This window comes from Schizophyllum commune, assembly GCF_000143185.2.
Source record: "Schizophyllum commune H4-8 unplaced genomic scaffold SCHCOscaffold_1, whole genome shotgun sequence".
NCBI classification, from domain to species: Eukaryota; Fungi; Basidiomycota; class Agaricomycetes; order Agaricales; family Schizophyllaceae; genus Schizophyllum; species Schizophyllum commune.
This window is the reverse complement of record NW_026089538.1, coordinates 2,394,725-2,411,051: the sequence shown is the minus strand read 5'-3', so window position 1 is coordinate 2,411,051 and position 16,327 is coordinate 2,394,725. Positions and strand designations below refer to the sequence as shown.

General features: G+C 56.9%; 5 protein-coding genes across 5 annotated transcripts; 3 read left to right on the top strand and 2 right to left on the bottom strand.

The window, feature by feature from the left end:
* The first annotated feature begins 73 nt into the window (after nucleotides 1–73).
* Nucleotides 74–6,000, top strand: SCHCODRAFT_02606752 (uncharacterized protein). The gene is made up of 14 exons (XM_003035037.2): nucleotides 74–283; nucleotides 332–461; nucleotides 515–752; nucleotides 800–821; nucleotides 874–1,068; nucleotides 1,115–1,798; nucleotides 1,848–1,901; nucleotides 1,955–2,757; nucleotides 2,806–3,233; nucleotides 3,284–3,371; nucleotides 3,424–4,570; nucleotides 4,623–5,276; nucleotides 5,327–5,428; nucleotides 5,481–6,000. The coding sequence occupies exons 1-14, from the start codon at nucleotides 143–145 to the stop codon at nucleotides 5,685–5,687; spliced, it is 4,893 nt and encodes a 1,630-aa protein (XP_003035083.1). The 5' UTR covers nucleotides 74–142; the 3' UTR covers nucleotides 5,688–6,000.
* A 9-nt stretch (nucleotides 6,001–6,009) lies between these two features.
* Nucleotides 6,010–6,974, bottom strand: SCHCODRAFT_02682942 (uncharacterized protein; the record flags this gene model as incomplete). Its single annotated transcript, XM_050346750.1, has 4 exons — nucleotides 6,653–6,974; nucleotides 6,274–6,601; nucleotides 6,168–6,227; nucleotides 6,010–6,120 (listed from the first exon to the last, which is right to left on the bottom strand). The coding sequence occupies exons 1-4, from the start codon at nucleotides 6,943–6,945 to the stop codon at nucleotides 6,010–6,012; spliced, it is 792 nt and encodes a 263-aa protein (XP_050202936.1). The 5' UTR covers nucleotides 6,946–6,974.
* Nucleotides 6,975–7,026: 52 nt separating this feature from the next.
* On the top strand, nucleotides 7,027–8,177 carry SCHCODRAFT_02606748 (Snf7-domain-containing protein). The gene is made up of 5 exons (XM_050344229.1): nucleotides 7,027–7,069; nucleotides 7,122–7,286; nucleotides 7,342–7,497; nucleotides 7,559–7,771; nucleotides 7,828–8,177. The coding sequence occupies exons 1-5, from the start codon at nucleotides 7,058–7,060 to the stop codon at nucleotides 8,005–8,007; spliced, it is 726 nt and encodes a 241-aa protein (XP_050202935.1). The 5' UTR covers nucleotides 7,027–7,057; the 3' UTR covers nucleotides 8,008–8,177.
* Nucleotides 8,178–8,589: 412 nt separating this feature from the next.
* SCHCODRAFT_02695281 (uncharacterized protein) lies at nucleotides 8,590–8,950 on the bottom strand (the record flags this gene model as incomplete). The annotated part of the gene is made up of 4 exons (XM_003035861.2): nucleotides 8,590–8,646; nucleotides 8,695–8,805; nucleotides 8,854–8,886; nucleotides 8,933–8,950. The coding sequence occupies 4 exons, from the start codon at nucleotides 8,948–8,950 to the stop codon at nucleotides 8,590–8,592; spliced, it is 219 nt and encodes a 72-aa protein (XP_003035907.1).
* Nucleotides 8,951–8,992: 42 nt separating this feature from the next.
* Nucleotides 8,993–13,230, top strand: SCHCODRAFT_02743012 (uncharacterized protein; the record flags this gene model as incomplete). The annotated part of the gene is made up of 12 exons (XM_050347172.1): nucleotides 8,993–9,390; nucleotides 9,451–9,520; nucleotides 9,585–10,042; nucleotides 10,090–10,390; nucleotides 10,446–10,547; nucleotides 10,601–10,690; nucleotides 10,738–10,781; nucleotides 10,831–10,926; nucleotides 10,979–11,209; nucleotides 11,282–11,637; nucleotides 11,695–11,803; nucleotides 13,078–13,230. Exons 1-12 carry the CDS (start codon nucleotides 9,034–9,036, stop codon nucleotides 13,228–13,230), a joined length of 2,367 nt encoding a protein of 788 aa, XP_050202934.1. The 5' UTR covers nucleotides 8,993–9,033.
* Between the last annotated feature and the right edge of the window lie 3,097 nt (nucleotides 13,231–16,327).

Here is a 16,327-nt window from a genome sequence, read left to right as displayed (position 1 = left end):
CAAACTTGCATCCCGCGCGCCATGTGCGCAAATACACTCGGCAAACTCCGAACCCGCTCGCTCGCCGGGAGCAGACTTGGGATCCCGACCTCTTCACGTCTGCTCGTCGTCCGGCGCCTCTCCCAGCGCCCAACACGTCGCCATGGCGGAACACATATACTCGAAGGGAACCCGCGTCTGGTTTGAGGACAAGGACCACGCCTGGATATCCGCGGAGGTCACCTCAGTAACCAAGGGCGCCGACGATGCCATTAAGCTCGTATTCCTCAACGAGCACGGCAAGGTGCGTCCGGCGCCCTTCATCCGCTAGCTCTGCTCACTCGGCGTTCAGGAAATTACGATTAACACGACCGCGAACGACATCAAAAGCGGGAAAGAAGGACTGCCGCCACTGCGCAACCCTCCTCTGTTGGAGACTGCGGACGATCTCGCCACCCTCTCACATTTGAACGAGCCTTCAGGTGCGCTATTGGATGAGATATACTGCCTCCAGACGCGCTGACACTGCTGCAAGTCCTCCATACCATCCGAAATCGCTACGCGCAGCATAGCATATACACCTATAGTGGTATCGTCCTCATTGCCGTCAACCCCTTCCAGCGCGTCAACCTCTATGGCCCTGAGGTCATCCAGGCGTATACTGGCCGCAAGAGGGGGGAGCTGGAGCCCCATTTGTTTGCCATTGCAGAGGACGCGTATACTGCGATGAGGAAGGATGGGACAGGCCAGACAATCATTGTGTCCGGAGAGAGGTGCGTACGCGTCCTTCGCCTTGTATGCCCGTCTAACTCTTGTACAGTGGTGCAGGAAAGACAGAATCGGTAAGCTGCGATGCTACAGCGCGTCGCGGAAACCCCTCACTGCGCATCCCAGGCCAAGTTCATCATGCGCTACCTCGCTTCCGTCAACCCTCCAGACAGCCCGAACAAGCGGTCCCTCAAGGTCTCCTTGGACGATTCTAGCGAAATTGAGCGGCAGATCCTGGCCACCAACCCTATCCTCGAGTCTTTCGGTAACGCCAAAACGACACGTAACGACAACTCGTCCCGCTTCGGGAAGTACATCCAGGTGCGTTCGTCGCTCAACTCACTTCCGCTGGCTGACTTGCGATTAGATTCTATTCGACGGTCAACAAGAAATTGTCGGCGCCCGGATACGGACATACCTTCTTGAGCGTGCCCGCATCGTCTATCAATCTCTCACGGAGCGCAACTACCACATCTTCTACCAACTGTGCGCGGGCGCACCGTCGAAGGAGCGGAAGGACCTTGGCCTTGACACGGACACGTCGAAGTTCCAGTACCTCAAGCAGGGCGGCCACTCATCGACTCCCATCAATGGCGTTGATGATGCTGAAGAGTTCCGCGCGACGCAACAGGCTTTGTCCACCGTCGGCATCAGTATCGACAAGCAATGGGCCGTGTTCCGTCTTCTCGCCGCCGTCCTGCATCTCGGAAATGTCAAGATCACGCAGATGCGCAATGATGCCTCCCTTGACGAGAACGATACCTCGCTGCTGCTTGCTACGCGCTTCATGGGCGTCGATCTCGCCGAGTTCAAGAAGTGGACGGTCAAGAAGCAGATCACGACGCGCTCGGAGAAGATTGTCTCCTCGCTCAATGCGGCGCAGGCGACCGTGGTCCGCGACAGTGTGGCCAAGTTCGTGTATGCGTGCATGTTCGAATGGTTGGTCGCGATTGTCAACGAGAGTTTGGCGGGCGAGAATGGCGACGCGGCTGAGCGCGCGGAGATGTTCATTGGTGTCTTGGATATCTACGGTTTCGAGCACTTCAAGAAGGTGAGTTCGGCAGTCCTCGACGAAGTTCTGGTACTGATGATCTTGTCAGAACTCCTTCGAGCAGTTCAGCATCAACTACGCCAACGAGAAGCTGCAGCAGGAGGTAAGCTCCGCTACTGGGTTGATTGCACTGGTGCTTACAAGTACCTTTTGTAGTTCAATTCGCACGTCTTCAAGCTGGAGCAAGAAGAGTACGTCAAGGAAGAGATCAACTGGACCTTCATCGACTTCTCCGACAACCAGCCTTGTATCGACGTCATTGAGGGCAAGCTCGGTGTCCTCGCGCTCCTTGACGAGGAGTCTCGGTTACCCTCCGGTAGCGATGCGTCTTTCCTCCAGAAGCTCAACACCCAGCTCTTGAAGCCCGAAAACAAGAACGTCTTCAAGAAGCCCCGGTTCGGCAATTCTGCGTTCACCATTGCTCACTACGCGCACGATGTCACGTATGAAGCGGAGGGCTTCCTGGAGAAGAACAGGGACACGGTTCCGGACGAGCATATGGCGCTTCTGGCTGCTACGAAGAACCCCTTCCTGAAGGAGGTCTTGGATGCGGCGCTCAACTCGGCAAGGTCGGCGGACGGGTCTGCGCCAAGTGCTGGCTCCGACTCTGGCAGCGGCAGCTCGCGGCGCTCGTCAGTCATTCCGGATCCTGGACGCCAATCGTTCGTGGGCTCGAACAGCGGGTCTTCGTCCAGCGCTGCTCCCAAGCGTGGTCTCGCTGCGAAGAAGCCGACGCAAGGATCGATCTTCAAGGCCTCCCTGATCACGCTCATGGACACTTTGCATGTTACGAACGTTCACTATATTCGTTGCATCAAGCCGAACGAGCTGAAGAAGCCCTGGGAGTTCCAGCCGCAGCAGGTCCTTGGACAACTTCGTGCTTGCGGTGTGCTCGAGACAATCCGTATCAGTTGCGCCGGCTATCCTTCGCGTTGGACATACGAGGAGTTCGCTGAACGGTGCGTCCAAGTCCTCTCGTGTTCAGCAAGTGTCTGAATATTGTGCAGGTACTACATGCTTGTCCCGTCCTCAGTATGGCAGCCCATGATACAGTCGATGGACCTCCGCAAGCTGTGCACGCTGATCCTCGAAGGCACAATTAATGACCCGGACAAGTACCAAAACGGCAAGACCAAGATCTTTTTCCGCGCTGGTATGCTCGCCGCCCTGGAATCTCTGCGCTCGGAGCGCCTCAACGCTATGGTCACCGTCGTGCAGAAGAACATGCGCCGGAGGATGGCGGTCAACCAGTACCGGCGCCTGCGGAAGGCGACGATCACTATCCAGACCTGGTGGCGAGGTATCCTGGCGAAGAGGCTCGTCGAGCACGTCCGGCGCGAGACGGCGGTGTTGCGGTTGCAGAAGGGTATTAGGCGTCACCTGGCGCGCCAGCGCTTCCTTGCGACCAGTCGCTTTGTCACGCAGCTCCAGAGCCGTAAGTACCTGTTCAATCTCGATTTTACCATCGCTTACATGGTGTCCCAGAGATTCGTGGTGCACGGGCACGGCAGACATACCGCAACTCCAGGACATACGAAGCTGCATCCTTGTTGCAAAGCCTCCTGCGTGGAACGTGAGTCCTGGGACTATACCACCGACCCGCCAATGCTTACTATGAACTCCAGTTTTGTTCGCCGGCGACACCGTGCAGAGGTCAAGCATGTTGTCTATCTCCAGTCCTGCATCCGGCGCAGACTCGCGCGGCGGGAGCTTAAAGCTCTTCGCGCTGAGGCTCGCTCCGTTAACAGGTTCAAGGAGATCTCGTACACGCTGGAGAACAAGGTCGTCGAGCTTACGCAGACGCTGCAGAAGCGCACGGAGGAGAAGAAGGAGTTGCAGGGCCGCCTGACTCAGCTAGAGCAGCAGCTGAAGGTCTGGCAGTCGAGGCACGAAGAGGCTGACGGCAAGGCCAAGTCCTTGCAGGCGACTCTGACGGCGACGGAGGCCGAGTTGACGAAGCGTGACGAGCTCCTGAAGGCGAAGGCAGATGTCGAGAAGCGTCTCGAGGAGACGTTGGCGAAGGCTGCAGAGAAGGAGGCTGCCATCCAGAAGTTGACAGAGGACCTCATTCACCAGGCCACACGCCTCGAGGAAGTCCAGCAGCAGAGCGCCGCCGCCGCCCAGGCGCGCAGCCAGGAGGACACCTCCGTCATCGCCACCCTTAAGAACGAAGTCAGCAACCTTCGCGAGCAGCTCAACCGCGCGAATGCTCTCAACTCGCTCACAAAGGGTACTCGGATGGAGCCGCCGTCACCGACGTTCGTACCTAACCTGCGCTCAGGCCAGCCCAATGGCGCTCCCGCGGAGCTCAACCCGCCGCAACGCCACCAGCGTCGCCACAGCTCTGCGGGCGTGTACGCGATCAACCCGTACGATTCGCGGACGTCGACGGACGAGTTGATCATGAACGCGCGGAAGGATAACGTGCTCAACCCGCGTGCAGTCTCCGTCGCGTACAACGGCGAAGATGGCTACCTGCGCTTCAAGAACCGCGGTCTTCAGCACGAGACTGGTGACTACGAGGACCCGGCAGAGGAGAAGATTCGCCTCATGCAGGACGTCAAGCGGCTGGACGAGGATGTGCTCGACGGGCTCATCCGTGGGCTCCGCATCCCTGCACCAAGCCAGAGCAATCCGGCAGCGGTCAAGGAGATCTTGTTCCCGGCGAACTTGATCAGCCTCGTCACCAACGAGATGTGGAAGTACGGCCTCATCGCTGAGAGCGAGCGCTTCCTTGCGAATGTTATGCAGACGATTCAGTCACATGTCATGGTCAGTCCTTCATCTGCCGTCTCTATTACTTCAGTTGTTGACATACTTGCAGTCGTTCAGCGGGGAGGATGCCATCATCCCGGGCATCTTCTGGCTCTCCAATGTCCATGAGATGCTCTCGTTCATCTGCGTCGCAGAGAGCGACATGCTCCAGGGCATCGGCCCGGGCGAGGAGAACGCCGTCCGTCCCTTCGACTGGAATGACTACGAGCGCCTCGTCTCCGTCGTCAAGCACGACCTCGATAGTCTCGAGTACAATATCTACCACACCTGGATGCTCGAGACCAAGAAGAAGCTTTCGAAGATGGTCATCCCTGCGCTCATCGAGAGCCAGAGCTTGCCGGGCTTCACGTCAAGTGACGGTGGCGGCCGCCTGTTCAACCGCCTGCTGAACACGAACACGCAGCCAGCATACAGTATGGACGACATCCTCAACCTGCTGAACAAGGTCTGGCGGAGCTTGAAGTCGTACTACATGGAGGAGAGCGTGGTGCAGCAGGTCGTGACCGAGTTGTTGAAGCTCATTGGCGTGACGAGCTTCAACGACTTGTTGATGCGGAGAAACTTCTCGTCGTGGAAGCGGGCGATGCAGATCCAGTACAACATCACTCGCATCGAGGAGTGGTGCAAGTCGAAGGACATGCCTGAGGGTACGCTGCAGCTGGAGCACTTGATGCAGGCAACGAAGTTGTTGCAGCTCAAGAAGGTGAGCATGTTTGTTTTCACTGCAAGTCAACATCTGCTAACAGTCTTTAGGCCACCCCTGCTGATATCGAGATCATCTACGACGTCTGCTGGATGCTCAGCCCGATGCAAATCCAGCGCATGTGTACGAACTACTACGTCGCGGATTACGAGGTGCGTCGACATGTTCCTCGCAATCTGCCTATTTCCTCTAACGCTTTCTTAGAACCCAATATCCCCCGAAATCTTGCGCGTCGTCGCCTCCCGCGTCCAGGCGAATGACCGGAATGACCACCTGCTTCTTTCTCCCGAGACAGAGGAGGTGGGTCCGTACGAGCTGCCTCTGCCACGCGAGGTGTCGGGGTTGGAGACGTACGTGCCGGCGTATCTCAATGTGCCGCATCTGAGGCGGCTGGCTGCCTTGGTATCATGAGGGGGGGGGACTTAGAGTTATGAGCTGTTATGTTTTATACGCTGCTATCACGTTGCGCCTGGTCTCTTGTTTGTCTTTACGGATGCGATGCGTACTATATTCGTCTTTCAGATGCGGGCCGGTCATCGCTGCGCGGAGGCGTGGTGTTCGTCGTATATTGTTGGTCGCATTCCGACCGTCCTATAGTTCTACCTGAAAGTACTATAGACCTTTACTGCTTGCATCACGGACGGTGTCGTACATAATGAACGGATGATTTTCTCAAAGACCGAGCGCTGAGCAACAATGGTCCAAGATTTTCTACTGAGCCGTGATTGCATGCTTAAGGGCGCGGCGAGACAAGCAAAGTCGATGCATCCTGTACTTGGTCACCAATTGGTATGTCGTTGCGAAGAATGGTCGATTCTTCGCCCTCGAGAATTAGTTGATGGGGCTGTTGACGTGAGCAAGTAAAGTGCTCGAGGAGAGGGTTGTGCTCACCCCAGATGACAGGGAGAAAAGCGTAGCGAAACAGTCCAAAGCGCGTCCAGTGGACATGGTCTATAAGATCGTGACATGGATTAATTACGCTGCGAGACGGACATACTTTTCGGACCCAAAGTGTCTTAATTTCCGTCTGGTCGCTAGCTCCTACATATATATGTAGACGCTCTTCAAGAGGCGCACTTGTATCACGCGGATCGCCGGGTGTAGCCTTATGGCGCATCTTCATGGCTTCGACTTTGCGGTACTGAGCCAGCTTGACAGGATCAGTTGGTAGCTTTTTGGTCCTGCTCGTGGACTTCGCAGGAGGCTTGCTCGCTGAGGGAAAGTTCTTGGCGAGCAATGCCTTTGCCGCGTCTTGCTTGCTGGTCGCAGGGGCCGAGGTCTTCGTAGTAGATCTCGAGCATCGATGCGAGTCAGGGTGACGGTGTCTGCAAGCTCGATTGACCGGGTTGAGGACAGGAAGTGGCAAGATCTCTTACTCCGCGCAGTAGAAGCCGGAGCACTGTGCGCAGGTGGGCAATACAGTACTAGCAGACGCGACCGCGGTAGTCATTGATAGCGCAGTCTTGTCGCAGTTGTCCACTGCGCATCGCTCGAGCTTGTCTGCGGTCGTCAGAGGGCGCGACTGCGAGGCGGAGGCGCATGCATGGCTGTCGGGCGTGAAGTGCGCGCGGCAGAATTGGTGGGAGCAGTGGGGACAGAGGATTGGGAGCAGATCGAGCTCATGGCAGCTGCTCAAGGTGCAGTGGGCGCCGATGGGGTTGAGATCCATGCTGCGCTGATGAAGGTGATGGTCGGTGGCAAGCCGTTGTACTCGGTGATTGAGCTGTGAGGCATCGGATCCGGCCCGGGCCCCGGGCCACCGCTTGTCGTCGACCGCCATCATGAACATCATTGTGAGTGCGCCGTGCGTGGTGGCGGGTGCAGGAATGCTGAGGTACGATGCAGGAGACGCTATTTGGCCGGTCGGTGACGCCTGCGGAGCGCTTGCGCCAGCACCAGCGCGCGTTGACGAAGGCGCAGCGCGAGCTGGACCGCGAGCGGACCAAGCTCGAGCAGAGCGAGAAGAAGCTCATTGCGGATATCAAGAAGAGCGCGAAGGCGGGGCAGCTGGTGCGTGTGGTAGCTCATGGCGTGCACGCTAGGCGCTGATGGGTTACGGTGGTAGAATGCGTGCAAGGTCATGGCGAAGGATCTGGTCAGGACGCGCCGATATGTGCAGAAGTTCTACCAGATGCGGACGCAGCTCCAGGCCGTTAGTCTGAGGATTCAGACGCTCAGGAGTAATCAGCAGATGGCGGAAGCCATGCGTGGCGCGAGCAGGGTGCGTCTGCGATGCGCAATACCTAGTCGGTACTCCCTGACAACACTGTGTATCCATTCAGGCTATGGCGTCCATGAATCGCGGCATGAACCTCCCTCAGATCCAGAAGATCATGAATGAATTCGAGCGGGAGAGCGAGATGATGGGCATGAAGGAGGAAATGATGTCCGACGCGGTCGACGACGTCATGGAGGACGAGGAGGATGAGGAGGAAGAAGGTGACAAGATACTAAAGGAGGTGCTTGACGAGATCGGGGTCGGGCTATCCCAGCAGGTGCGTGCTCCCAAGGGGAGTCCTTACTTGCATTGGCTGAGAACATCATCCTCTAGCTCACGGATGCACCCACCGGTATCGCGTCTGCGGCGCCTGTTGCTGCGCGGCAGCCAGTCGCACTAGGCGAGGCGGCCGATATAGGCTCCTCAGGCGCGGGAGGGGACGGTGGAGGAGGAGGAGGCATGTCGGACGAAGACGCGCTGCAGGCTCGTCTTGATGCTTTGAGGAAGGGCTGAGAAACTTGGTGGCAGGCTAGGAGGCGCGGACTTACGGAAGAATCGATACATTATATCTTGCTGAACACTCTACTATTATGATGGTGCATTTCTTGAAGTGCTAGCGGAGAATGGGATATACAGAATAGTCTTGCATCTCCACGAAGCACCTTGCGATACTTGGCTGCGACTTTATGTGCTGGCTCGACGAGGCCTCGTCCATCACGACGCTGTTTTAACACTGAGCAACATCAAGCCCAGAAAGTTGCAAAGGGACGAGATAGTTGCATGAACATCAGGGTCCTTGCGTACGATGGCAGACAGGAATGAGGGAAACATTAGGCATTAGGAAGCGTGCAGGCTAGCTGGCTAATACGCAAAGAATGTTCCCGTAAAGTGCAATGCAGAGCACCTTAGAGGGTATGATGGAAGGGTATAGCAAACCCGAGGGCTAGGTGGGTGAATACGGCGAGGATGAGGGCAAGTGTCGAGCCGGAAGATACTGTTCGCTCAGTGGCTGACATGAGATAGGCTCAAGCAGTTCAAAGCTTCGCAATGTGTAATTGGCGTCTACGCATCGCTAGGTAGTACGGAGACAGCGCTCTACGCAGACTTTACGAGTGGCGTGCCCTTGCGAGGTACCCGCGTCTCGATCTTGTCCTGAAGAGGCTCAGTTTAGGGCGCTGGGGATGGAAGATGATGACTCACGAGGCCGTAGCTCGCAGAGAGCCAGATGGCGACTGGGACCGCGACGACACCGACAATAGCAGTCTTGATTGAGTGCCTTGTCCAGCGGAAGCGAGTGTGGACGTTCTCGCGCTGCAGAAGGGGATGAGATGCGGTCAGGAGCTGGACTAGGAGACGCACAAGGAGATTGAAGCGCTCGATGGCGGGGTCAGTCTGTCCGTGTGTGAGCAGAGGTCGGGGGAACCGGCGGCGGACGCACCTTGAGAACGCCGGCCATGACGGAAGAGGAAGAGGAGGGGTCTTGTTGATCGCTGTTTATCCGCCTCTTCTTACCTGCCACCATCATCCTCTCCCGCAATCATGGCGTACAACAGAGAATGGGACAGAGGCAAGGACGCCTGGGGCTCTGCACCACGCCCCGGTGTCCGTCCGCGCGAGGAGGACTACTACGGCGACCCGAAGCGCAGGAAATTCAATGGCGGAGCATGTTCTTTCCTTCAGGACAGTCAGTCACAGAGTACTTACCGTCCTTGTCCGTCCCAGGGTTATGATAATACTCCTGCCTATGACGAGTCTTCGTACTCGATGTCAATGTCCCCCGCACCGCAAGATTATGGCCACCCAGGGGGACCAGCCGCCAAGAAGCGACTCGTCCCGTCAGAGCCCAGCCCGCATGTCATATTCCTCGGCCTCGACCCAGACTTCAACGAGGCAGATGTCCGTTGACGTTGCATTCCTCACAGTCCCGCGTCCTGGAACTAAAGCCGCCCCGCCCAGCTTCAATCCTACCTCCACTCCAACCGCTGCACCGTAGAGTCGGTCACGATCATTAGGGAACGCGCATCAGGCACTTGTCCTTCGTATTCGTCCACGAGCATGCATTGACGGAGCGTCCCGCTCGATTTATCAAGGTACTTCGAAGGGCTTTGGCTTCGCCCAGTTCCCTTCGACAGAGCATGCCCGCGCGTTCGTCGATCCCCACTTTCCCTTCATCTCGGTGCCGCCGCCGGCGTCTCATGGTGCGACGGCCGCGGCGGCCTACTACAAGGCCCTTGAGACGGGAGCCCCGCATGGAGGGCGGCGCATCAAGATAGACTACTCGCAGAGCGTCAGCCCCCAAGATAAGGGTAGAGCTCAGCGAGGCAACGTGAACGACGGTACTCGGGATATTGGCAACACTCAAGCACCGGTCCTGCTGTTCAGAGGCCTCGATCCGCTCTCCGGGCCGCAAGCTATTCATCAAGCGATGCGCAATTCTGCAGGATTCGGCAAGGACGGTGCAAAGGGCATGAAGCGCATCATCCTCATCAAGGACAGAATTACGATGGCAAGCTTTGGTTTTGGCTTCGTCGAGTTCGTCGACACCCCGGTGCGTTACAATGACTTACCAACTGTCCCTTTCTCACTATTCACTAGAGCGCCGCTGCCGTTCTGGCGAACACCATGTCATCCCAGCTGCATCCAAACGGTTTCCGAATTTCCGACAAGCCGGTCGCCGCTTCATTCGCGCATCCTCACTCATTCCAACCTGTCGCCGACATCATGCTTCGTGACGAAGCCTCGATCACGTCGTCGATGAGCTTGGGCGGCCTGGAGGGAACTTTCGTGCGGTATTGGGACGAGAACGCCACCGTCGCAGTCCTGGAGTTCAAGGTTGAGCAGCCTGTAACTGCGCCGGCTGCAACGAAGGAGAAGGAGAAGAAGAAGAAAGCCAAAGGTGCGTAGGCGTAGCTCGTGACCGTTGGCGCGGGGGCATAATTGAACGGCTGCAGAGGTCGACGCCATACGGCCTATCCAGGCTGCGCCTTCCGCGCTCCCTGTGTCGGATAAACCAGTGACTCTGAGCTTCAAGTCTATGAAGGCGGCTCCGACCGGTGAGTATCTGCCGTTTGCTAAGTGGTGCCTTGTTCTGATCGGTATATCGCAGGAATCAAGCCCAAAGGACTCGCCTTTTCTATGGACGATGAACCCGCGGAAGAGATATCGCAGGATCCTCTGAATCAACATACGGACAAGAGTGCGTGTCTTCCCTACCGTCGATACCTTTGTTTACCGTAGCTCCAGCCGCTGCTGCTCGCAAAGTGGCTCCACTCGCTGCCAGTCGAAAGGCGCGTTGTCTGTGACCTGCACTCCCGGCTTCAGCTGATTTTCAACTAGATCGCAAACAACATCACGAAGTGGAACCAAGTCCAGGAGGAACTGACGGGCACGACCGGTGCCACGCCTTCGTTTGCGCCTGTTGACAAACGACAGGTTGGCTGAGTGGCGATTGCAACGTTTAGCTGTGGTACTCATGCTTCTGTAGGAAGTATCCTCGCCCTCGGCTGCGCAGTCTGCTGAGATCCGAACGGGGCCATTGCCTGCGTCACGGTCAGTGTCGTCGGAAGCCGCCCCCGTCCCTGCTATCGCTGTCGCTCCTTCCACCGACGAATTCGAGTTCGCCGATACCGATGCCCTGATGTGCCTTCTATGTGGACGTCAGTTCAAGACCATCGACGTTTTGGGGCGCCATATACGCGAGTCGGAGCTGCACAAGGTATGCCCACCCACCCTGCTGATATCCGCCTCAAGGACGGCGTAAGAGCCCCTTTGTTAACTATCCGTATAGAAAAACGCCCAGGATAGCAGGTTACGCGAGGTTGCCCGGAAGAAGGTTGCCGCCAGAAAGGCAAAGGATGCGGGAACAACTGAGGGTGGTGCACCTGCGCAGCCAAAGTACCGCGACCGTGCATTGGAGCGTCGGGCGCTGTTTAACCAACCGGACTTCCCCGTGCCGGAAAGTTCGACAAGCGTCGCACCTGCCGCGTCTTCGACAAGGCGTGTGACACCGCCCCCTCCGCCGCCGCCACCAGCGTTGCACCCGGGGCAAGATCAATCAAACGTTGGAAACAAGTTGCTCAAAAGGATGGGATGGCAGGAGGGGACCGGTTTGGGTGTGGAGGGGGAAGGCCGTGTCGATCCAATGTGAGTATTGCAGGTTGTGCTTTCACATGAGAGCCGGGCGCTGACCACTCCTCGAAGCATCACGAACATATATACAGCGGGCGCGGGCCTTGGTGCCAGCAAGGGCCGCGAAGTTGGAAAGTATGCAGAGGGCTACAGCGGCTATTTGCATATGGTTCAGGATTCGGTATGTTGGGTCTTGCTGGTACAGTCACTTGTACTGATTGTGTTCTCGTGTTGATAGGCCCGGGATCGCTTCAATAGTTAGACTGTATATGAATGTTTAATATAGTTAGTTGATGGCAAGCCATAGAGTGCTTGCTTAGACCAAACAAGCATCATTGAATACTTAGAAGTCTGGTTGGGTGTAGTGGAACTCTAGTTCTGGCAAGAATACAGTGAGATTCCCAGAGCCTTTGTCACTAGGTAAGTGGCCTGTTGGCATGTACGAGACCTGCAATGGAGACCCAAGTATAACCGGCGAGTTGATTATCTGGACAAGAATGGATATTTATCCATAGATTGATCAGAATAGTTTAGAAGTATATACATGTTGTTTGGTGGTGGGGGAGATGGGCTCGAGTCTGAAACCTGTACCACATTTTGACTGTCCGACGGATTAACCGACACACATCTCTTTGCAAGGGGGGCAGTTGGGGTGGTTGGGTGTATGTGCCAGGTCATTGGGCATCAACAGGAAGGGCAGTAGCAGGTGGATAGTTAAGGCTCATGAAGTTCCCTACATGCTGCGCGCAAGACTGAGGCAGACACAAAAGGGGGGCAGGAGCAGGCAGGCACATCAGATTCATCCAAGTCGCAGCCCGACTCTGGTGGTGGAGAATGTTGGACAATCAGCCTTGCACATGTTATGACTCACGTATCACATGACGGACACATGGACACACATGGACACACACAATGACATCATATGTTTATTGTTTACATGTCCATTGCATTATCACATGCTACCTACCATCCTATACATATATAAGGAGGGCCTCTCTGCCCCCAGGAATAACAGGTCTTTACCTACCTCTGTGCTTGCCTCATATCAAGCTCCTTACCACCAGGTAAGCAGTATAGGCACGCTTCCCAGCATGCTCAACAGGTTATGAGCCCTGGTGAGCTGTGTTCAGCGCCCCAGTGGCAGCGGCACAATGAGTAGCGCCTCAGTGGCTGCAACTCATGTTATCTGCGCCCTTGCTGGCTGCGATGATGAGCAGTGCCTTGCTCGCTTGCCTGTTCACTACTAGCTGCTTCATGTGCTGGCAAAACCATGCCAGATTGCACTGATCACTGCTGATCTTTCATGATTGCTGCTGATCACGCTCGATCAAGGTGCCCATCTCTAGCGGAGATGCTGGCCCTTCAGGGCGCATCGCTCTTTTGCTCATCGGTGCAGTCCTTACTGACATGCTGCCTCTATGATGACATATAAAACAATGCTGACAATCTTACCAGATCACTATGTCTAACACCCTCACCTCCACCATGCCTATCTTCTACGGCAAGGACTTCAAGTCCTTTGGCAAGAAGATGAAGGCCTATCTCCAGTTCCAGGGCATTGACCATGTCCTGACTGAGGAGAAGCCAAGTCTTTCACGAGCTAAATAAGCGCAGAGAGCGCAAGACCTCAGTCTTCCTGCGTATAGGATAGCAACTGAATTCATACCTAAATAAGCGCAGAGAGCGCAAGACCTCAGTCTTCCTGCGTATAGGATAGCGACTGAGGGAAAAGGAAAGGTAGGTACACGCGTATGTACGGGGCCATCCGGGCAAAGCGTGGGGAAAAGTCATGTGATCTCAACTCTTGGAACTTACATAAGCAGTTCCAAGGGTTGAGGTCACATGACCTGGCTGAAGGTAGACTCGCCACTAAACACCACTTTTGACACTCCCACTCGAGTCTGGCCGCAAGCCCATACCTTGGCAGAACTTGAGATGCTTCTCATGAGGTAGTGCCTTCGTGAAGATGTCCACAACCATCTCGTCCGTGGGGTACCAGAGGACAATGCACTCGCCGGTGGCAACCAGCCCATCGCAGATGTGGTGGTACTTCCGCTGGATGTGCTTGGTCCGAGCACGGAACTGAGCATCCTGGCTGAGGATAATGGCCGCACGGTTGTTGCACCTGAGCTTGGTGGCACCAGCCTGCGGACGTCCCAACTCGTCAAAGAACGAGTGGAGCCACGCCAAGTGCTGGCCTGCATTAGCTAGGCCAATGTACTCCAACTCGGTAGACGAGAGAGAGACCATGGACTGTCGCTTGCTTGACCAACCAATGGCACCCCGACTTGAGATGAACACAAAGCCAGAGGTGGACTTGGACGTGTCGTTGCATCCGCCCCAGTCAGCGTCGGTGTAGCCATGGAAGTTGAGGTCCATGCCAGCATCAGCGCCGTTGTAGACCAGACACCAGTCGCGTGTCGTCTTGAGGTACCGGAGGACACGCTTGGCCAGTTCCCAATGGCAAGCCTTGGGGGCGGCGCTATAGCGGCCAAGAACTCCCACCACGTAGGCGGTATCCGGTCGGGTACCCATCATCCCGTACATGAGCGAGCCCACGACGCTCTGGTAGGAGATGACGGGACCTCCGGGGACCAAGGCCATGTGAGTGCGCACCTCGTTGTCGTTCGGGTCATTGGCGGAGATGCGAGTGCTTGTGGACATGGGGGTGCTGACGCCTGTGCAATCCGACATGCCATAGCGCTCAAGCACGGTGTCGATGTACTTCCTCTGGGAGAGGGAGATCGTGCGCCTGCCCGGGTGCTGGATGATCTCGATGCCCAGGAGGTACTTGGCGGGACCCAAGTCGCGCATCTTGAAGGAGGCGGTGAGCTTCTTCTTGATGCTGTCCATGAAAGGACGCGAGGTAGTGGCGAGGAGGAGGTCGTCAACATAGACAACTAGGAAGCAGACCTGCTTGCCGTCCCGGAAGACGTAGAGGCAAGTCTCCGAGTTGAGGCGCACAAACCCAAGCTTGTTGAGCTTGTTGTGGAGCGTCTGATTCCACGCGCGACCGGCCTGCTTGAGGCCGTAGACCGACTTCTTGAGTCACCAGCAGTAGCCCTCCCGGATGTCCACACCAGTTGGGGGAAGCATGTAGAGCGTTTGTAGCAGCTCACCATTGAGGTAGGCGGTGTTCACGTCCATCTGGTCAGTGTAGAGGCCGAGGCGGACGGCGAGGGCAAGGATGATGCGGATGGACTCCAGGCTTGCGACGGGCGCAAAGGTGTCCTGGTAGTCAACTCCTTCCTGCTGAGTGAAGCCGCGTGCCACAATGCGCACCTTGTACCGCTCGATGTTCCCTTGAGCATCCTCCTTCAAGGAGAAGACATGCTTGGAGGTGATCGGCTTGACGCCCTCTGGGATGGGTACCTCCTCGTAGACGTCGTTCAGCTTGAAGCTGTTCAACTCCTCCGACTGCGCCTCCAACCACTTGTCCCGCTCTGGACTCGCCATGACCTGCTTCCAGGTGGTGGGAATCTTCCGCGCGCCACTGCTCGACCGACCACCAGATGCCGCGCCCGCAAAGAGTTTGTCATTGAGAAAAGCAAAGTTCACTGACTCGCCCTCTTCATTGGGTTGACCCGGGGGATCCCCACCCCCCTGGGTAGGCGCTGGTGCAGGTTCTGGTTCGGGAGCTGGTGCCGGAGGTGGAGGAGGAGCTTCCCCCTGAGGTGGCTGCTCTCGACGTCGGCAATTTTCCTCGAGTTGCTGCTCGCGCGCGCGGATGTTCGCTTCGCGCTGCTTCCGCTGCTGAGCGGACACCTTCCAGTGGTTTTCCTGCCGCTCCCGGGCATTAATGTAGCCCTGGTCCTTGTGCTGGTTCGCTGTTCGCTCTTCTGGTTTGCGAAGGCCAGGGCGGCGTGATGGACCAGCGGCGGGGGCAGGAGCCGGCGGTGGCATGGCTGGTGGCAGAGACCGGCGCGGTATGCGCGTCTTTGGTGGACACAGAGGAGGCGGTGGCTCATCTGAGTCAGGTGAGGGCGGACGATTATCTCCCACTGGCTCTGGCGTGGGTGGACGAGGTGCTCCCACTGACCCGGCTGCAGGTGATTGGGCCGGCGCATCGTCATCGTCATTGTCCTCGCTGTCACTGCCTGCATCTGGAGCAGGAGTGTCCTTGGGTGGCAGGCAGAAGTACTTTCCAAAGTCCTCCCACTGCTTGGCAGACACATTGTCTTTGCCCGCACGCATCTCGTCAGGAGAGGGGGAGGCGTCGTCGAACTTGACATGCCGGGAGATGATGACCTTCCGAGTGGCAATCTCGAGGAGCTTGTACGCCTTTGTGCCTTCAGACCAAGCGTAGCCTATGAGGATGCACCGGCGGGTGCGGTCGGCAAACTTGCCCTTCCGCTTCTTCTTTGGGATGAGCGGGTAGGCGGGGCAACCAAAAGGGTGCAGGGTGTGTACGTCAATAGGGTGCTTGACTTTGCGCATGCGGTTGATGGGCAGTTCTCCCTTCTGGCAGCTAGCGGGCGACAGGTTGATCATGTCGGTGGCGTACTCCATTGCGTACATCCAGTACTTCCGGGGAAGCTTGGCCGCGCAGAGGTTAGCAATTGCCCAGGTGCAGTGGCTGCCGACCGCGTGGGGATGCTCGTGAGCGGGAGGCGTGCCGCGAAGTGGTTCTCCGCTGAGAAGGAGCTCAGTGCGCCTCGAATTCGAGGCGGGCTGTTCCCAAGTAGCCATGAATTCACGGCTACGC